The sequence below is a fragment of the Pituophis catenifer genome, unplaced genomic scaffold (assembly GCF_029215685.1).
Source record: "Pituophis catenifer annectens isolate HBS135680 unplaced genomic scaffold, rPitCat1.0.hap2 SCAF_2, whole genome shotgun sequence".
In the NCBI taxonomy this organism is placed as follows: Eukaryota; Metazoa; Chordata; class Lepidosauria; order Squamata; family Colubridae; genus Pituophis; species Pituophis catenifer.
Genome location: NW_027256882.1, coordinates 156,396,338 through 156,418,629, shown reverse-complemented (window position 1 = coordinate 156,418,629; position 22,292 = coordinate 156,396,338). Strand labels below are relative to the sequence as shown.

At 40.6% G+C, this 22,292-nt stretch overlaps 1 protein-coding gene across 2 annotated transcripts in view; it reads right to left on the bottom strand.

Annotated features, from left to right (window-relative positions):
- The window catches only part of BAZ2A (bromodomain adjacent to zinc finger domain 2A), a 48,005-nt gene extending 28,373 nt beyond the window's left edge, over nucleotides 1-19,632 (bottom strand). The window contains exons 1-4 of one of the 2 annotated variants that reach the window (XM_070937825.1): nucleotides 19,625-19,632; nucleotides 6,473-6,610; nucleotides 3,111-3,653; nucleotides 1,774-1,938 (exon numbers count right to left, since the gene is read on the bottom strand). In XM_070937825.1, the coding sequence (XP_070793926.1) occupies nucleotides 1,774-1,938; nucleotides 3,111-3,653; nucleotides 6,473-6,608 (844 nt within the window). In that variant the 5' untranslated portion in view covers nucleotides 6,609-6,610; nucleotides 19,625-19,632. Of the gene's footprint in view, nucleotides 1-1,773; nucleotides 1,939-3,110; nucleotides 3,654-6,472; nucleotides 6,611-19,436; nucleotides 19,605-19,624 lie in introns of those variants that run through there. The other variant, XM_070937826.1, reaches the window with a different exon arrangement.
- Nucleotides 19,633-22,292: the final 2,660 nt, after the last annotated feature.

The following is a 22,292-nucleotide window of genomic DNA, read 5'->3' as shown; positions in this document are numbered from 1 at the left end:
TTACACACGGTTCAAACTAGCAATTTAATCCCAATAATATGTCTTTGCATTACTATCCATAATTTAAACACTAACTATACATAGTGCTCTTTATACTTCTCTGTGTAATTAGACCAGTCTTTAGAAATGCTGTACCAAAGAAACATTTAATGGTATTTTAAATAAATTTCTTGGTTGTTTTTAAGAAAACAGACTGCCACTTGCTTGGCTTAGCATCCAAATCATTTGTTACACCAACTTCCAAATCCAAGCCTTTGTACATCTTTTAAAAATCCATTTTAGGAAAGGAAAAAGCTGAATCAGACAGAAAATTATGGAAGTTAGCCTGTTAATAGCAACATTTAGATCTGTTTTTACTGCTTACATCTACAAGACACATAAGCAAAGAGCAGAGTGGTTACATTGTTGGACTAGGGACTAGGAAACTGCAATTCCTGGTCCTCCCTTAGACAAGAAAGCTAGCTGCGTGACTTTGGGCCACTCATTCTCTCTCAGCCCAACCCCCTTCGCTTGATTGTTGTGGGAAAAACAGGACATGGGAATATTATGTATGCCATTTTGAATTGGACAAAATAAACTTAGGATATAAATCTTGTAATAAATAAGCAGAACATACAGAATGGTTGGACAATACAGTTGGAGGAAGAGGCATTTAAGTTGTTGGGTTGGAACTCATATATCACATACCCACTGATATACACATGCCCTATTTATTTATTCATTCATTCATTCACTCACTCACTCATTCATTCATTCACTCACTCACTTAAAAACACTACTCAAAACATTTATTTCTCTCTTGTCCTTCTTTCTCCCACTGGTCCCATATTAGTGAAACTAAAAGCAACTATTGGAACTGGAGATCATTTAGACATAAACTGTAGGCAGAAATCAGAACTAACCATTAATGTTTTGTCTTGTAAATCTAACCACTTGCCTCCATCATGGTATTGGTCTCTTTTGATGTTTATCATTAAATTATAAAACTGGATTTTAAATCCATAGGCTTTGAACCAAGCCCCTAACACAATACAAAATATAATTGAACCATAAATTCACGAAGGAGATTGTGCCTCTACCGCTAGTCAGTAAAATGCTTGCTTAAGCCTCTAGTCATGAACAACAATAAGACAGGAAAGAGCAAAGTAACAGGATTGCATGTGTGTGTGTTGTTTTGTATATTACTAATTAGGGCTAAATATAAGTGCATACATTTACAAGAATGCTGCTGCTGGAGAAGCTGCACATCAATGACAACAATAGCAAACATTTATATGGGAGCTACATCTAGGCAAGATAAAGTTTTCTTCATTGTCATTAGTTGTAAGGCCTTAAGAGAAACTTTGTCAACAAAATAGTTTCCACAAGGATAGCCATGTTAGTCATTTACAGAAATATTAAAGTCACTGTCCATCTTAAAAGTTAATCCAGTTTACAATGGGATAAACCTTTTATGTCTCACAGCCTACTTCCCACCATTCCACATGAAGTGCATGGAATACTGTGACAATTGGTAAAACATGGGATACCCAGATCTCTTGCAGAGCTCTTGCATTTTGAATAGTAAAGAGAAAGAAATTTCACTATGTGTGTATAGCTTGTAAAACAAACTACATTTGCTGAAATTCTCTCATTTACTTAGGTATGTGGACGCCTTATATTTTTTCATATTTTTTTCACTCTACAAGGACATCATTTCTAAGATTTGGAAGAAACCACCAGCTCAAATTGTATAGATACAAAAATGTAAAGATGAAAAATTCATCCACTTACCTCTGTCTAGTGACTCAAAAGGCTCCAAAGAGTCTTCCAGAGGAGGAGGGATCCGAGAAGCATCTTCAAGGCAACCAGCTCCAGCATCAGGTTCCAAGACAGAGGCCTCTTGGCTAAGAGGCTCAACCACTGGAGAAGAACCGTTGTAGCCACATATTTTCAACTCTACAGGAAATATTGTCACATTGAACTTTCTAAATTGTGATTTTAAAAATTACCTTTCACTTCGGGACTTGAGAAAACTTTAAAAATAAGCAGAATCTCACAGCAAACACACACACATCATTTTAAATTAATCAAAGAACTTTTCATTCCTTATCTCAGTAATTCTAACTCTATGGTTTCATCTGCCTGGAAAAGACACTTTATCATTATTTTACAAATGCCATTCCTGTCATGGTACTTAACAAAACAAGCAGAAAACTGGCAGATCCTTGCACCAAGCACAATAACCTGCAGTATAGATTTAAAAGAAGGCCACAGTCCTTGGTAAACCTGAAAGCCATGTCACTCGGCCAAACTTGGAAAACCAATATACCGTATTCTTTGGACTATAAGACGCATCTAAAGTTAGAAGAGGAAAACAACAAAATAAAGTTTTTGGCTTCCCTTTTTTTGGCCCATTTTTTCAGCTTTTTTTGACCCATTTTCGAGGTTTTTTTCGGCCCATTTTTTCGGCTTTTTTTACCCATTTTTTTCTGAAAAACAGGCTGAAAAAAGCCTCAAAAACGGGCCAAAAAAGCCCCCAAAAGCCTCGAAAACAAGCCGAAAAAAGCCTCAAAAATGGGCCAAAAAAAGGCCTGAAAAAGGCCCAAAAACAGGGCATCCGGAGGCAAAAAAAATGGCTGGCAGGTGGGCGGGGCTTCAGCAATATTCGGTCAGTAAGACGCATGGACATTTTCGCCCCCTTTTGGAAGACAAAAAAGTGCGTCTTATAGTCCGAAAAATATGGTATTACACTAAAGTAATCTGACTGTTGGTAGTCTATAACTATGGTAAAGAACCGAGCATTGAGAGTTACTATTGTGAGAAGACATATTTCAAGGCCACACAGATTCCAAGGTGAATATGCTACTACTATACTCAAGTGTAGGAGGCACAGTCATTTACTTCTAAAAATTTAAAAAAATAATTAGAATGGCAGATATTGAAATCTTAACAGTAAGCAAGACTTGTATAGTACCTATGCTTCCTGCCTAAATTGGAATTAATCATAAGGTATCACTGGGCTTATGAGAAGTCAAATTTCATCATGTCCTATAATACTATTGAATGTACCGTACTTTTCGGAGTATAAGACGCACTTCCCCCCCACAAAGGACCATTTGTGAGTTTACCTGGCTGTGCATTTTCCAGCTCCATACTGCCCAACAATCTGGTGCCATTTTCTGAAACCGTAGATGGTGGTTCTTTTACTGCCTCTTCATTGCCTGGTTCTTCCTGCTGTGGTGAGAAGTCCTGATTCCCTGAAGCAAGCATGGGAGAAGGCTGAGATGACGTGTAGAAGCTTGATGGGCCATTTTGTAGGATTTCAAAGTTCTGATCATCAGGGAAAGAGTCATAGAGCTCTGCTGAGTCAAAATTTAATCCCATGGTCCCTGGGGTACCGTTGGCCCAGAACTCTTGCCCACTGCTTCCCCTCAGACTGGTGGTATGTCCAGGTGAATTCTGCCGGTTGTTCTCAACAGTGCCATTCAATGGGTATTGGGAGAACAGTGGACCATCTTTGAGATTGTTGCTGTTGCCAGAGGGATACTGGGAATAATTCCACAGATAGTCATAGGGATGATGGAGGTGAGAGTTGTTTGAGGAACGGGTCCCTGAAGTACTAGCATGAGATACAGTAGATAGGCCATTAACATTCATGTCTCCATTTAAACCTGCCACGAGGAAAAAGGAAGAGAGAACAAATACTAAGAGCTAGTTTGGTCACCATCAAAGTTGATACCAGCCAGAACATTAAAAAAACTCAAAGAAGCAGTGCAATATCGGAAGATTGGAGAGACCTGGCCCACAGAACCGCTAAGAGTTGGAATGGATAATATCACCCTCAGTTTGGTGCAGTAGTTAAGTTGCTGACCTAGAAACCAGGAGACTGTAAATTCTAGTCCTACCTTAGTCGCGAAAGACAGCTGGGCAGGACTAGACTAGGACTTGGGCCATTCAGTCTCTCTCAGCCCAACTCATCTCATGGGGTTGTTGTGGGGAAAACAGGAGAAGGAAGAAGTTATGTATGTTCACCATCTTGAGTTACTTATGAAGTAATAATATGAAGAATTAAAAAGATCTAATAAATCAATAAAAAATAAATACCAAGAACAGTGACTAAGAGAAAGATTATCTTCTTCTTTTAGGCCTGCCTTCTTTTGAAAAATACAACCAGCAAAATGAGATAAGACATAATAAAGCTGAATACTCTGCTCCATTAATGCAAGTCACCATCCTCGCACATTTTCTCAGCCCACATCATTTTCTGGCTATTTCCAACTCCATCCTTCAATTTCTGCCACTACAGAGTTGCTTGAAATCATAAAAAAATGCATGGATGCAATTGTATTCTCATTCTTTCTTTTTGTACTGCATTTTGAACCACAGCCATATTCCATGCACTTCTGGCTCAATTCACTTTCTGCTACAGATATGCTTATCCCTGCAATGTACACCACAAAAGGAAAAAAAAGTTTTCCCACTTCTGTCATACAAGGAGCAGTCAAAAGGGTATTTTATCCTACTTTTATTTTGTATTAAAATTTAAGAGTGGAAGTTATTGCTGAAAAAGAAGTATAACATAACAAAGGATGTAGGAAGGGGGAAGAGCAATGAAGGAAAAAAGAAGGAAAAATTATTCTAAATGATTTTGGAAGAGGAAGAATAAGCACTCAGTTTTTATGTCATGTTCTAATTTCTAAAGATTTGTCACATTCTATATCATGGTTTTGAGGATAATGAATGATACTTATGAAGTCTCCTGCTCTATGCAGTCAAATGGTATTGTTTCAGTATGAGAAAAACTATAATCAAGCTGTTCTTTCTTATGTTCTACCATTTTTCCTTTAACAATTCATCCATAAACTGAATGGCTTCAAGGATTGTGCTGATTTTTATCGTATAGGTAGTCCTTAACATGATCATAATTGAGCCCAGAGTCATACATCATGGTGGACATTAAGAGGATCATCACATGATCACACACAATTTTACAACCTTTTGGTGGCAGTCGTTAAGCAAATGCCATGGTTGTGAACCTATTTTCTTCAATGGGCATTGTTTGCCATAAGTCAGAAGTGAATGCTGGAAATCAGGGGAAAAAAACCCCCACAAATCAGTCACATGACTATGGAACATTGCAACAGTCACAAATGTGAGCCAGTTGCCAAGTGCCCAAAATGTGATCATTGTTTACTTTTTAGCAACAAGGCAAAACAATAGCAACAATGTTTCCAAATCTTTCAAAATAATGTGAAGCTTAACATATGCTGAAGGAAAATTACATTTGATTAACAATTTTAGATTTCTATTCATAGCAAGATGATTACCTTTAGATGTTCACTAGACAATCTATGACTTGTTAGGTCATTGTTTCAGAGATATTTCCTTACCTAGCACTTGCAAATCCTCTCCTCACGTCATCCTCGTATCCTGACACATCTTCCACAATATGCACCCCCTCCTACATACATTCCCCGTCCCTGCACTGCCCCCTATGCAATTCCTCACAACCTTGCACAATGTCTCCAACCCGCATTGTGCCTCTTGTAAACCCACTTGTATTCCTGCAACCCACATTGTGTCTCCTCCCCACAGGGAGGTATGCAGGGATATTGTATAGGTCAGGAAGAATGCACAAGGATTCATGAGAGGTGACCCACATATCAGGGAGGGCTCATGGGGTACATGGGAGATGTAGAGTGAAGAGGGCATAGGGATGCAGAATGGGTTAATGTCCAGCACAAGTACAGAGGGGCTGGGGAAGTTGCAAAGGTGGGGGAGACTTAACCAAGCAATGTGAGACCTTCCCTACCAGCTTCCCCATTGCCAACACTCCCTGTCGACTTTCCATAAGAAAAGATTTTTCTTGTGGGAGGTGGCAGAAGTGTTGCCAATCATGATTGAGTTTATCCTTTCAGCTGGCTTCCCCACTGACTTGTGAGAGAGAATAGTGGAAATAACAACTTGTAACATGGCTGACTGGCAACAGTGTGGCAGTGCTGAAGCAGTCACTTTCCCAAATTTCATTCCCATGGAAGTAATGGGTCCCAACTTATTTGAGGTAGTTTGGTTCAAAAATTATTGCCCTATGATGCACCACTTTTCTCAATTGAAGGTTTCAGGCAGACACAAGAGATTTTGTGGTGTATAGATATTTTCAACATAAATTAAAAAAAATCTTAAAAGGTCTGGACCCTTTTCTCTGCTAATAATAAAATAGGAAAGCTCGGACTTTGTATACCAACTCTGCTATCTCTATGGATGTAAGGATACACAAAGTCTTTCTTATTACTGAGTTATCCATCTCTATTAAGACCTGCTGAACCTCAGATTTCATTGCAAAGTAATAAAGTAATAATTCCATACACAGAGAACTATACACCATAAAGGGAAGAGCTGGTAGCATTATAGCCATTGGACCTTGCATAATCAAGGGTCAAGTCTACTACTAATATCACAGCAACGGCTAAGTCCATTGGTTTTCACTTACTTTTGCCTTGTTGGGGGAAGTTCATAGGAGATCCATTTGTGTAGACATTGTCCCCTGAGGAAGGAGCAGGTTTCAGTCCTGAGGCAGCAGGTGAAGAGGGAAGGCCAGTGAAATTAAAATGGTTGTTTGCTTCCATTTCTAAAATAAAAAGACATTCAAGAAAGACTTAAAGGTAATACAAAGATGCATTTGAAGTGTGCATCAGTATACTGCATATACTACCTAGCTGATGGATGTGAACTACCGTATGTTGGTTTCCATGGTAAATTAGAGATTTGAAACCTTAACTTGCATAGAATAACAGGAGCATGCCTGCAGTAAAAGTGAGTTTTGATAGAACATTTGGCATACCAGCCCAAGTCTGCCAAAAATGATTGATATTGTATTGTACATAGAGTTAGCAATCAATACAGCATGTGGCACTGGTAACCTAGTGTACACCCTCTCTGTCTTACTAAAAGAAACATTAGGTTGAAACCCCAATTGACGAAAGATGACAGGCAAAGATAAACAGGCAGAAATCAATTATCTATGAATTTGTCTGGATGATAAAAACCTGGAATGAGTTTTAAATAAGTTTCTCTTGTTTTATGCCTTTAATATAGTTCACTTATTGTTGCTTATTGCTATTGTATGCTTTTATTAATGTTGCTTCTCCTTGAAAAGTTATGCAGGTAGTCCTCAATTTATGACTGATCACATAGCAACTGTTCTGTGTTATCATAAGTCCCCCCTCCAAAGGTATTTATGATCTGGTTCCAATGTTCCAACAGCTGCCCTGCCCCGTGGTCACATGACCGTATTTTGGGTGCTCAGCAACCAATCTGTATTTACAGCAACATGACTGTGATTTATTTTTTCCCCAAAAATCAGCACTTATTTTGGGTTTTGGCAAAAATACCCCATAACAAAAATGGGTTCATTTAATGACTAGTGTTTACTTAAGGATTGCTGCAAAAAAGGTTGCAAAATTGGGTCAGTCATGTGGTTGATCCCTTTATGACCATCACAACCTATGACCATAATGGGCAGACTCCACTACAATTGTAAGTCCTTGGCTTACGACTGTAATGGAGCCTACCCATTAGTCATAAATTGTGATAGTCATTTAATGATGATTCAAAATTACAACCTGTACTCAATCAAAACCCTACGAGTACATGTTCGCAATTTGGGCAATTCTATCCAACTGATGTAGGACTTTTCCCCCTCCTGTATATTAAGAGGAAAATGTTTCAACTACTAATGAAGGCAATCCTGGCTGCAGTCCACTCTGCCAACAGAGGCAGTCCTCGGCTTATGTTCATTTGTTCTACAACCGTTCAAGGTTGCAGCAGTGCTGAAAAAATGGAACATATGACCGGTCGTCAAAATTCCAGCCATTGCAGCATTCCCACGGTAACGTGATCATGGTCTAGGTGTTGGGGTCACAATTACAATGTCCTAGTGAGTCGTATCATGTGATAGATCATTTGCGATCTTCCCTGCTAGCTTCCCACAAAGTTTTTTGTTTGTTTATTTTTCACATTTCTGTATTGCCCATCTCCTTCAAGGAGGGATTCTGGGCAGTGTACACTAAGCTGTTAAATGATAAAACAGTACATGTATAAAAATTTTAAAAAATAAAAAGTTTAAGAAGAGGCAAGACATTAAAATTAATTAAAAGGTGAAGGAGTGGCTTTCAGGTTACTGAGGAAGCCGGCAGGGAAGGTTGGAAATTGTGCTACTAAATTGCTCCCACTGCTTTTTCTCCACAATGAATCTGCCATGGACAATGAGATCCAAGGGATCTTGTACTCAGTAACACCCCCTGCCTGCTCACACTCCATAGTATATGCCAATCATCTTAAAGGCCCTCTTGCGGCCTCTGTCAATCCTCCTGCGCTTTCTAGCACCATCATCCCCCTACAGCCTTCCCCTATGCCCCTTACTTAGGACTCCTGCCCTCTTCCCTCATAAAAATCTGCAAGTCCTAGGGTTACAATGGCTACTAGCCTGCTGGGATTTCTGTCAGTAAGCGATGCATGTACATGTAGTGGTCACTTACCATCTACATCTGGAACCAGCAGTTCACTACCACTAATCAGCATAGTCACTAAACGAACAATAATGTGACTGTGCTGGACTCATGCCACTTTCACTCCCATTATTAAGCAAATCACCACTGTCATTAGGTGAGATATCATGTGACCATGACTTTTAATTTCACTTCATTGTTCTCCATTAATTCTGCTTATTGGAAGCTGGTTATTAAGTTTGCAAATGGCAATCACATGACTATGGGACACTGCAATGCTTGTCAATGCGCATCAGTTGCAAAATTCCTGAATGGCAATTATGTGATTGTAGAATGCTACAATGGCTATAATTGTGATGATTAGTTGTAATGTCTTTTTTTTCAACCATAACTCTGAATGTTTGCTAGACAAGGCTATCACTAAGCGAGGACTACCGCTGTCTGTAAAGTTAACGGTCAAGAACTGCTTCTTTTTATTACTATTTTGCAAGATGAAAAAGAAAGAAACTAGAATGAAAAATCAATAATGACATAGCAATAGCACTTAGACTTATATACCACTTTACAGTGCTTTCCAGCCCTCTCTAAGCAGTTTACAGAGTCAGTGTATTAGAATCAGAAGGAATAACTGTTAAGAAATCCAATGAATATACTTAAAAGAAAAGAGGAGGAATACACATATTCATGTAGACTTGAGGATAAATATAAACTTTTTCAGATTTCCTGCCAAAAATGTATTTCTACATATAAAATGAATCAATTTCTTGGGATGACTTGCCATTTGTGTTAGGAAATATGCAAAGTAAATCAGCCTCAAATTTCATATAAAAGATTGTGGGTGATTTTCTTCAAAAATTAATTCTCAAGAAAATGTTAGTATTAAGTTTTTAACTTGTCCTATGGCACAATAAAGATGGTTTATTGGAAAACCTCACTTCATCCTCCACAAGAAGCTCAGCTAGAAAAATGCTGTCTGTGGCTCCTTTGGAATTTAGTTGTGTCTGTAGGATAATTTTGTGAGGGTTTCCATGGATTGTTTGGGTTTCTACAGCAAGTCCATCTGATTAACTGCTCCTAGAAGTAGACATATAGTAAATTCTAAACAAGCCACAAGCATCAATAAGCAGCAGAATTTCCAGCAATTTCTCTATGATCTGACAAGTACATTGGGCAGGTTTCCCAATAAGCTATTTTTATAGGTTACAAATCATCTAAGCCATGCTTAATAATTAATTTGAGAGTCAGTGAAAAGACTGGATAATCGCAGAAAGTAAGAAGAAACTCAATCAGAAACTGATGCATTTGGTGAGGGTGACAGCTATATTATGAATGCAACAGCAACTTTAGAGCATGTTTGTGTGTGCGTGTATATATGTATATATGATTCTAAAATAAAGAACATGTCATGTCATGAATGAAGTACATACATGTGTGTGCGTACTTCATTCATGACATGTTGTTAGTTTATTTTAGAATCTGAACAACCAAAATGTGCAAAATAGACAAAAAAACAAATCAGAGTCCTGTTTCTCAATTGCTTATTCAAATAACAGAGAATCTATATAAGCACATATAACACCCACTGTGTGTATGTGTGTGTGCGTGTGTGCATAATTGCTCTGCTATATTTACATGGTATTTGTTAGAAAACAATGCTTCCAATCTATCCGTGATTGCTAAAAGTTGAAAACAACTTGATGGCACATTATCATTATCACACTCTGGAAAGCTACTATTATTTAAAAGAAACTGTCAAGAGTTATTTAGGGGGAGGGCATTCCTTAATGTGGGGGTCATTATAGAGAAGCACCTATGTCTGATTTTTACATCCTAATATCATAGCAATTACTAATAGAATTCCCAGCAATCTCTTTCAGGATATTTTTAATGGACAGTTTGATTCTAGCAGCAGAAAGAGTAATGCTACCTAAGTTTTATGAGTCTCACAATCGTTCTCTCTAATCTAGTAAATCATTTGTTTGTAACTCAAGTTTTTCTTTTCAAGATAACAACAAATTCCTCATTGTTAACAGCTGAAAGCACCACATGAATTATTTTAATCATAAGCCCAGGATTCTAATAGAAATATCTTCTATTAGAAGATATTCTAATATCTTCTAGTATTGCTTGCTTGATATGCAGATTCAATGGCCATCGAGATTTCTTTAAGAGACAGCAGATTGGGGTTTCAGGCAGATAGTGGCCCCAGATGATTTTCATATATTGAGCATAGACTGGTTAGATATACGTTAGTGGCCATCATTGAGAATGAACTGATACTAATTTGGAGAAAGCCACTGGATAGAACCATGAAGACTGAAAATTCAGAGATACTTTAAAGCAAAGAGGCTTTCAGGACTGCAAGCTGGAAAATAATTTTGGGTTCCAATGCTGGCAAAGCACATTTCTATCACGTGTGATTCAAAAGCAGAGTATTCCATATTGTTTATTTTGTTTCAAAAATTTTAGGAGTAATAATAGGAGTACAGTACACTGTATTTCCCCCTAAGACAAAGGAAATAGCAAACAAGGCCATCTGTTGTGGAAAAATTTATACTTCACCTTTTAATGTTCTTAAATAAAAGCTCTTGTACCAAAAATATACTGTTGGCAGCAATAATGAAAACAGAATAAATATACTGTGACCCAAATATATAAAAATGAAAATGCAAACTGTCACAAAAATGTGGGGATAAAGGACCAACTATTCTAGATTAAATTGATACAAAAGATTGTTCTTGTTGCTGAATGATGAGTGAAAACTATACATAGGAAAACATGGAATTTTCTCTTTAGGAATGTGAATTTCTTTTGACAAACAGATTCCATATCCATTCCAATTCTACCAGTAGAAGGCACTGAAAATCACCGGCACATAGTTAAGTACATGAAAAAAAGCACAATTTTAAGTGCCCTTACTGTCAGGCACAATCTTACAAGACTCATACACTCACAAGCATGGGAAGAAGGGAAAGAGATAGGTGATTGAAAAGGGGGACAATTTTAAAGGGAGAAAACAAAAAATTGTAGAGAATTTTATTACATATTTTTCCTTGCCAACCTGAAATCTATTCATGTGATTGATCTGGTCTAAATAACTATTTCTTCGCAGATTCAATAAATCTCACACCAGGGAGCTTTTCTCCCACATACAAACACAACCTTTAATTCCTGCAATGTCATATCAAGCTCTATCATCTAAACTAGGAAGCTTCTATAACTGCAAAGAAAAATGGAAAAGGGCAGCAGCAGCTAGAAAGAACACAGGAAATATCATTTCCCCATATCTTCCAAGGCTATATTAAGGGAATCCTATGCCACTTACTGTTTCCCCTTCAAAAAAGCAATGGGTGATAGCCCAACAAGTGTCCGGAATCATTACATTGCTTTGAATATCCCTTTAAGGGCCAGGGTATCAGGAGAAAAAACAGCTGCTCTTCCAGCACAGAGACAAGCTGGGCTGGAGTTGAGTTGAAGGGAGGTGCTAGGAAAGCATTGTAATTAAAGGGGAAGGCAGAATGGCTTGCTATAAAAAAAAAAAAAGGCCAAGCAAAGTGGTTAAATTAATTGTAGTCAACATGGGTTTAAAGGGGAGGGGTGTGGTTAAACAGAAACACTGGGATAATGCTGAGCAGCTGGGAAGCCAAAGAGGCTTCATTTATATCAAAACTATATTTCTTTTATGACACTGTAACACAGTGCGTGTTTAAATAAAAGCTTGAGTGTTTAAAGCAGGCTAGCATTTAGTTCAGGTACAGTTATTTCCATGTGGAGAGGGAATGGCATTTGCAAGTAACTTAGGTGAGGCATACTCTTGTGTAGGTATAGCACTTTCTATTCTTGATTACTCTTTAACAAATGATTTATGGAGTTTATATAATCCTGCACATCCTCAAAAAAACAAGGAATTGTGTGCCTAAAAACTGGAGAATTCCTGATTTAAATAGTGTGAACTTATTTTCATGTGCTCTATTCTGCTGGCCAATCCTGTCCCCAGACTTATCTTGAAATGTTATGCTTTACTGTTCTATCAAAATTAGCATTTCTTAAAAAGGATACTTAAGAACTGTTTTTAAAGGATCTGTTTAGTCTTGCAAAAATCCTAATGATCTTATCAGACTACAAAAAACTAAAGCTGTGAAATGCCCATCAACTCCGTATTTAAAAAGTATTTGACAATAGCAGGTTTTAACCAAGAAAATATCTGATTTATTGAGGTTTTCCTTGTATAAGGAAAATCCCAGATATGTTAATGGAAAGTCAGAATTTTCTAAAAAGTAATAACCAGTTATGTGCAGTGCAAGACAATTTACCAGTAATGCAACATCCAAAATGAAAAGGTACATACAAATTTTTTAGGCAACAACTGTTCTCAACCACTATGAACTACAAAACTTCTTTATTTAACTGTATCCTTTAAAGCAGGGGTGTCAAACGTGCTTAAATCTGGCCCGTGGGGCTGGCCTGGGAATATCAAAGGACCAGTCCGTGGTGCCTCTGCTGCCGAAAATGGATCCGAAAACTGGCCTCCATGGCCCCCAGCAGCACTCTGCTGGCCGAAAACGGGTCACGCAGGGGCCTCGGGAGGGCTGTTTTTGGCCAGCAGAGTGCTGCAAGTGGCCATGGAGGTTGAAAATGGTGCTGGGGGGGGCCACGTGCGGCCCCCATGCCCCATTTTGGCTGGTGCTGCAGGAGGCATCTGTCCCGTCTCCACCCCGTCCTGTCTCCACCCCACCCCCCAAGCCAGCCCGTGGAGAACTACAATGCTGATCCGGACCTCGAAGAAATCCAGTTTGACATCTCTGCTTTAAAGAAAAGTATCAAAAAGATGGATGTCTTTTTTGTAACCGGGGCTTCAAACAAAAAATAATTTTTGTTATTGTTGTTACTACCGTGTTTCCCCGAAAATAAGACCCTGTCTTATATTTTTTTGAATCCTGAAATAAGCACTTGGCCTATTGCCATGCGCTCAAAAGCCCGACTGGCCTTATTATCAGGGGATGTCTTATTTTGGGGAAAACAAGATAGATGGGGCAAGGAGCAAGATTTTGTTAGGTGTAAAGAATCAGGACCATTCATACAGTTGCAGCACAGAAAATTTATTCAAAGTTTAGATAGGAATCTAGTCAGCTAATAGTCAGCACTAAATTGTGGAACTCAAGAGGGACTAGACTTGGATCTCTTGTGGCAATTCAACAACTCTAAACTGATTATTTGTTTAACTCCACTCCCAGTTCTGTCTGCTCTTCTACAGATTTCCAGCCCATTTTTTTTACTCTCCAAGATTTGGAATTTTCCAAATTGGGTTTTGGGGGAAGCTTAAAAGTTTAAGACACCTGGTTTATTTGTCTTTACTTTTCAGAAGTTTGAAGGAGAAATAAGAGGATCTATTCTTTTAGATTTCATACTAACCAATAAGGATGAGCAGTGAGAACTTTGAAAGGAAATAACCATGTCATCTTCTGGTTCAAGATGTTACAGAAAGACAAACTGGAACCTAGTCATCTATTTAGTCAATTTCAAAAGCTTAGAGAAGTACTCTTGATAGGATTTATCAAGAAGAGTCCTTTGGTGAAAGAACGCAGAATGGTTGGTAACTCAAAAATAAAATATTGAAAGTATATCAGACACCAGTTTAATGAGTACTATAAAAGAAGAGAAGAAATTTAGGAAATGGAAGGTGAATGTAATAAGGAAAGTGTGGACCAGACAAAAATGGAAAGGGCTAGGGGGGAGAAATGGTTTACAAGTTAGTATCAAGATCCATGATACTAACAACCTGAAACACTAAGTAGAAGACAGTAAGATGAACTTCAACAGGGACAAATGCAGAATCCTACACTGGATAGGAAAAAAAATCAGAGGCATCAGTATAGGATGGGAGAATATCATACCATGTAGCAGAGCATGTGCATTCTACATGCACTTCTGGGTTGCATCAACAGTTGGTCAGACTATCTAGAATATTATGATCAAATTTTAGGAAGAACACTAACAAATTGGAATATATTAAGAACTGAACAATCAAAACAATATGATGTTTGAAAAGTGAGCATATGAGGAACAGTTGGTATGGTTAGCCTAGAGAAAATTGCAAAATCTTCAACTATAAAATGGCCTGTTATATAGAAGACAGGACAAAATTGTTCAAAATTGTTCAAGAAGACAAGAAATAGATCTAAATTACAAGGAGATTTTGGTTAGACCCCAGAAAAAATTTCCTAAGTATTCAACAGTGGAAGAGATTGGAGATAGTAGATTCTTCTACACTGAAAGTGCTTAAACAGAGGCTGCATGGCCACCAGTCAAGGATGCTATCTATAAGGATGATATCTATCTATCTGCTATCTAGATAGCAGTCAAGGATGCTATCTATACTCCTGTACTAGATAGGACAAAGGTCAGCAATCTTCATCTGCATAGGAGTCAGAGGCCATGCTGCTGCCACTGCTGTTTCTTCCTCCTTTTCTGCCTCAAAGTTCACTCTAACTAGCATCAGGCAGTGGACTTGTTGCTCCACCTGCGCCAGGGCAACTGGTGATTCTGTCATCAAACTGGCTGTCCAAGGTGGTGAATTGTCACAGGAACAGCCAAATGGATAGCTGCTCTTCCTTTTTCTCTTGTGCGCTGGGGGAGGTATTTCTTTTGGGACTATAGACAACTTGATTTCAGGTGGCAGCCGCATCTGGCCCATGAATCATAGATTCCAATCCCTGGGATACAGGATTGATGATTAAGACTTGCAACCTTAGGATTTGAACTTCCTGCAAAAAAATCACTCGACAAAGCTACAAAGAAGATCACGAGTCCTTCCATCTCTTTTTAAAAACATGGCTCAATTTCATTAAAAAAATAGGAGTTTCTTTCATTTATAGCATACATTAATTCATCATTGTTAATAAAAGAATTCTATTTGCCTCACAAAACCAATTCTCTCCAAAATGTTTGGTGAAAACAAATAACCTGTTTGTAAACCAAAGAACAGTTTACTAACAACTATATTGCTTATTCTGGACTAGTATTTTCTCAACCAGTAGCATGCATACCATTGATGATAAACAGAAATAATGCAACTCCCCTCCACAAATATGTGATAAGCCAGGTAGAAAAGAAGGGCAGAGCTGCCATTTTCCAGTCAAGTGGCAAATGAAAAAGAACTAAGCATTCTGGCCAAACCAGACTGAGAAGTTTGGGCTTAGGAGCAAAACAAAGTGAAATAAAATAATTCTGTGCTAGCTCTCATTTGGATTTTTGTTAGGGCATAAGGGAAGACTATTCTAACATTGCTTCAGTGACATTTCTTTTATTAGTGTACAATTATGGTACAGGTAGTCCTCAACGTACAGCTATTTATTTAGTGACTGTTTGAAGTTACAATGGAACTGAAAAAAGTGTAAGTTGCTTTACAACTAGTCTCCCACTTACAACCGTCACAGCATTCCCATGGTCCCTTGAACAAAATTCGGGCACTTGGTAATTGGAATGTATTTATGACAATTGCAGCATCCCAGAGTCATGTGATCATCTTTGTAACCTTCCCATCTGGCTTCCAATAAGCAAAGACAATGGGAGAAACCAGATTCACTCAATAACCACATGGTTCACTTAACAACCAGTGATTTGCTTTACAACTGTGGCAAAAAAGTTCATAAAATGGGTTGTAATTCACTTAACTGTCATGCTTAGCAACAGAAACTTTGGACTCAATTGTGGTCATAAATCAAAGACTACTTGTGTATTAGCTGTATTATTGAATTTTCATGCAAAAATTTAAGCATGTATATTTAGACTTTGATTGCTTGAAACTATCCCTCAGGCTGACAAAACCATTTTTTCCCCTTTGCTGAAAAATAATTTAAAAAATTGCTGGAGAAAAAAATAAATATTTTTCTCCAAATGTTATCTGCCCTGATATAACTCTTCCTATATAGGATCATTTACATGCATTCATATATTCCCAGTTATTCCACAAATATATGAACTGAAGAACAAATGTAAAGTATTAAAATTGTAATAATAAATAAAAAAAGAATATGGTTTAGTTAGTACAAAGCCCAATTTAGGGTACCCTCTAACACAAGGCTGTCAAACTCCCGGCCTTGGGGCAAAATGCATCATGTGCTGGCCACACCCACACCTGGTTTAGTGAAGGGGGGAGAAAGTCCCGATACGTCACATGATGCCACGATGACGACGTGAGTTTGACACCCCTGCTCTTACAGATATCAATGAAGAGTTAAGACTCCTTCAATTTGAGCTCAATTCCTGATCATATTTACTGTACTTTTCAGAGTATAAGACGCACTCCCCCCCCCCAAAGAGGGTGGAAATGTTGGTGCGTCTTATACACCGAATACAGCCATTTTTGGCCTCCCGAAGCCCCACCCCGTGCATCCTGTTTTTGCGAAAAACAGGGTGCGCAGAGGCTTTGGGAGGCCTGCAGAATGCTACTGTGAGCCGGGGAGGGCAAAAACTTTTTTTTTCTTGCTTACCTCTTTGAAATCTTGGTGCATCTTATACACCGCTGCGTCTTATAGTCCGAAAAATACGGTATGTAATTTTATGCAGTTTTGTTAGCAGCAATATAACAATAGTTTGCTAATATTTTCCCCTGGAATTATTTTCTGACTCCTTAATCTATTTTTCAGCACAAGCATTCTTTGAAAGTTCATCCAAATTCTAGCCAGGCTTGACTCTGTTTAGTTCCTGAAATCAGACTAAGTCAAGGTCAAATCAGGTGATGCCACCTGCTGAGACACCAAGGAAAGTGTTTCAGGATCTCTTCATTTCAAATGTAAATTATTTAAAGTTTTAAAAAGTATATCTTTATTGAAAATCATTTTACCATCTGGGCACCTTTGAAGCTATATTTATCTGTCTTAAAAACAATTCAGAATAGGAGCCATGAGAAAATATTTATGTGCGAGAAACATAGTAGTTAATTCTTTTAAATTTAATTAAGTATAGAAATATGTCTACCTGAAAGGGTTGGCATCTTTGAGCAAGCTGTTAAATATAGATCAGTTTCTAAGATTTGCCATTTTGCTAGATTAAAAGATACGCAAACGACTACCTAAATCTTATATGTACTTAAAAGGTGATATTCTCAAACTGCAGGAATTTTATTTACTTCCTTAGTTCCCCATAGAAAAAACAGGGATAATCTAATCAGGGAGCTTAGGGAAAGTTATAAAGCAAAACCCTTTCTGATTAAAAAGAAAATTTCAAAAAGCAACAAACACAGCTGCCATTTCCAGGCCACTTCCTGCAAGGATGGGGGAGGGAGCAGAAGAAAAGGATTGTTTGCATCAGGTTCAGCACACATGATTCAGCAAGGGAAAACAACAGCTCCGAGCATTCATTCACCCTAGAGCCACTTAAGGCTCTCTCTCACTATGCCTGCATCCCACCTCCACCCACACAAAAGGCTCTCAGCCTTAGCCATTATCTACCTGAACTATTCTCTCCGTCTCCCAAAACAGGTATATTGGCCTTTCCAAGAATTTGAGAGATTGCCACAAAATATATCACCTCAGATTATTTTACAGGCGAGACCCTTTCTCATAGGCATGGTACACCCATGGAGAAGAGGGGGGAAAAAAAAAGGAGATTCCCCAGCATCAGATTGCACCTCCCCCACCTAAGTATGTCAGCAATGATGCCAGAACCTCAAGCTCTTCCACCGTCCAAAGACCCAGGTTCCTCTCTCACATGCCCAGCGGAAAAGCTCCTCTTGCCAGCCCCAACGGAGGTACCAACGGATGCCGATCAGCCAATACAGGAGCTTCGGGTCCCGTTTCTTTCTCTTTACCTGTTCTTTTTCCTAAAGCCAATTTTTCTTCCCAAGCTGCCTCGGCAGGGAAGGACCCCTAAGAGGTGGGGCAAAGATCCTCGTCTGGCCCACCTCTTCCTCCCACCTCCCCAATAAAGTCTTCCTTAACCTAGTCACGCTCGTCCTGCATCCCCAGAAAGCCCCTACTATGGCCTCCCTCCCTTCCCGGCAGCCCTCCTCCTTGCTTTAAAAGCGGCCAAAAGATGGGGAGTTCTTCGCTCGCCTCCCGAAACTCCTCTCGCTCGAGGCTAATCACCGGCCTCTCCCTCCCACCCAAAAAAGTGAGGAACCCTCACAACCGCCCCCCCCCCGCAAGTTTTCCTTCGCTTCACAGATGAGGCTGCTGCGGTGATTTAACGATTTTCTCTCTCTCTTTCTCCTCGCCTTTTCTTCAACCACCAAGCCAGGCCTCCCCGGCCGGCCGGGGTGCCCAGCTTCCCAATACTCTCCGCCGCCGAGCCCGAAAGCTCTCGAGTCTTTCTTCCCACCAACAACACCCCACCCCCCCACACACACACACACGCACGAGCCGCCTTTTAAACACGGGAGAAGCGCGGCCGCCCTGACTTTAACCCCCACGCACCCTAACTCACCCCCCCCCCCCACATCATTCCCACCCGGCTGGGCTTTCCCACGAAAACGTTTCTCGCTCCGGCTCTTTTCCCCAGGAGACGGCGGCTCTTCGCTCGCCCCCACCCCACCCCCTCTCTCTCTCTTCCCCACCCCTGAGGGATGGCCGCCAGGACTTCCCATCAAACCGCCGGGGGCCATTACGGCTCTCCCCTCACAGCCATTTCCCACCCCCGCGCGCGCGCGCGCGCCGGCCCGCCCGCCCCTGCCTCTTTCCTCACCGCCCGAGCGGGGCGAGGACGGACTTGTTTCCCGGCGGTCGCCAGACCCCCCCCCCCACTCGTCCGCTCCTCCGAAGTAGCGCCGCCGCAGTTGGTGGTGGTGCTGCTGCTCCTCCTTCTCCTCCTCCTCCTCAGGGATCCGGGCCCAAACTTCCTTCCCTCACTTCCTCTCAGAAGAAGAAGAAGAAGAAAAAAAAAAAACCCGGGGCCGCGTCCCAGGCGCTTCGCGGCCTCCTGGAGGAGCTCTTTCCCCCCCCCCCTCACCTGTGGGAGGTGTCAGCCGGCTCCCCTCACATGGCCCGCCGGAGGAGCAGGGTCGGGTCCTGCGGGGCGTGGGTGGGGGGTGAGGGAGACCCGGCTGGGACCGGCGAGCGGAAGGGCCCGCCGGCCGAGGCGAGCGCGAGCAAAAGGCAAGGGCCGGAGCCAGGCCAAGCGGCCGTTATCGTTGTTACCCTCCTGGTCGTCGTCGTCGTCGTCCCTGGCCAGGGAGCCGAGCCAGCTTGCGAAGGACCGAGAGAGCGCCGGGACCACGGTCGACGGCAGCCGCCACTGCCGACGGCCTCCGCCTGGGTCCTAGCGCGCGGCCGCCCGCCCGCCCTAGCAGCGCTGAAGATGGGAGTTCGGAGGCGCGAGCGCCACCTCTGCCGGCCTAAAGGAAGAGCGAGTCGGTCCGAGATCGCCCTCCCCGTGCACAAAAAAAAAAAAAAAAAAAAGGCCAAGCCTCTGAGGCGGAAGAAGCTCTGAGGAGAAGAAAAAAAAAAAAAAAGAATACCCAAGCTAAGGTCTACTTTCCTCCGCGAAAGAGGCGGCGTAGGGATTGGAGATTGCCGGTGGAGGTCGGTCTAAAAAGGCTACGGAACCTTGCGGGGTTCAGCCAATGCTCTGCAGGCCACGCGTACAGTTGTGTAGCCTTCTGCTGCTAGGGCTGGGCTTGAGGAAGGAGCCTGGTCTCCAACTCTGGACAGCCTTCGACATGACATACAACTCGGAAGATGGTTAGCCTCAGGCAACTTCAGTTCATGTTCCAGATTTGGGAAGGGTGTTGCTTTCTGATTAAGTAAAGGCACCCCGGGTACGGTTCCCCGTTGCTTCATTTCTATTTCACAACAGATCAGGGTGACAAGAAAGGAACTCGGTGAGGCACATAGTGGCTGAGGAGCTAAACCGGGCACTTCCTTGCCCCATTGTGTCCTTTTGCAACCCTGGCTCCAACCACTGTCAGGTTATAGAAGGATAAGAAATAGAGTGCAGGTAGTCCTCCACTTACAACAGTTCATTTAGTGACCGTTCAAAGTCACAACGGCACTGAAAAAAAGCGGCTTATTGTTTTTCACATTTATGACCATTGCGGCATCACATGATCAAAATTAAGACGCTTGGCAGCTGACTCATATTTATGACGGTTACACTGTCCTGGGGTCATGTGATTACCTTCTGCGACCTTACAAGTGAAGTCAATGGAAAAGCCAGATTCACCTAAAAATCATGTTACTAAGAACTGCAGTGATTCACTTAACTGTGGCAAGAAAGGTTGTAAAATGGGACTAAATTCACTTAACAACTGACGTGCTTAGCAACAGAAATTTTGGGCCCAATTGTGGTTGTACATTGAGGACTACCTGTAATACATTTGTTGTGCGGGGGCCATCAAGCTAGCTTCAATGTGAAACATCTTGTGGGAAGTGTGGAAACGCATGTGCTTAAAAGCAATTGTTTGGGAAATAAGGAAGGGCTTAATTTGAAACAGGAGACACATGGTTGTTAGGAAAGATGATAGGTGCAGGTAAGTTTCCCTATCTGACAAGACACCAATTCTTTGATTTTAAAGAAGTGTGATTGTCAAAGAGTGAACTTAGATTGATGTAGGCTGACACAATAAGGAACAGGAAAGAGCATCACAAAACGCTTATTGCATACAGACAAAAAGGGTTTCTTGTGACCTAGAGTGCTTAGTAGAATGGTGACTATCAGACAATAGGCAACTGACTGCTATAATGCCACCAATAAAGAAAAACCCCTTAAATGGGAAAAAAAGGCATACAAAGGGGGCAGGGGAGCTGGCTCCTAGCCTGATCTGTGACTGTATCAAAATAAGAACATGATGCCAATTAAATAAATTCTTAATGGAAATGATAAGTAGTTCTTGGAAGTTAAGATTGTATGGCCATGGGCCTTTGACTACCATGTACGGTAATCTGTTTTGGAGGTCAGTGTGGAGGCATATACCAGTACCATTTAATGTGGCATTTAGTGTTTATATATTGTCAGAGAATTGAACTGTAGTAACAGAAAGAACAGGAGGAGGAGTATAGGTGTATGTAAAGATACACAAATTGGTGGTTCTGGGGAACAAGCATCCTGAGAGAGAGCTGTTAACATGAAGATTTAAACTGAACAGCAAATCTTTGATGTGACCATTCCTAATCTATAAAGAATATAAGGGGTGGTAAATGTATTAGACAACTGCCCACTCATCATTTGGTCTTGTGCATCTTCTTTAGTTTAGGAATAATGGAATATTCTCGGCTGCAGTAACAGAGCTCTCTCTAGGTGCCATAAAAGAAACAAAATTATATACGTCTGTCTTCTTAACTAGGTTGGGAATCTGTGAAACTCTGCTCCCAATGTTACCAGGCTTTGTTTCTATACTAACAATGCAAACCTGGGGGGACCTGGGAACGCTCAAAGTTGATCTGCTGGGCAAAGGGAAGAAAACCAACAGTTTCAAGTAGTCACTGCTGTAAACCTGTAGATGGCCAGTTCTGTTATTTAAATGGCAGTGGAATCTGTCCTAATTCTATTCCAAAATCTGGTTTGAGTTTTTGTAAATCTACTGTGACGACATAGGAGTATGTCTGAATTGAACCCAGTGTCGTCCTATTCTAGCAACAGCAGCCAGCTATTTTTTTAACCCCCCCACACATTGTAAAATTCCCCATCCTCAAAACTACACATTTCAATCTTTTTTTTTTAATCATTCTGAATTTCCTTTGAAAGTGACTAGCCCTCACTGGTTCACGCAGCAGCATATTTCATGTTAACTATATAGCGAATGAGGAATCTTTTTAACTGTGTGTGTTTGTGTGTGTGTATTTGCGCAACTTTGAGTCAATCTTGACT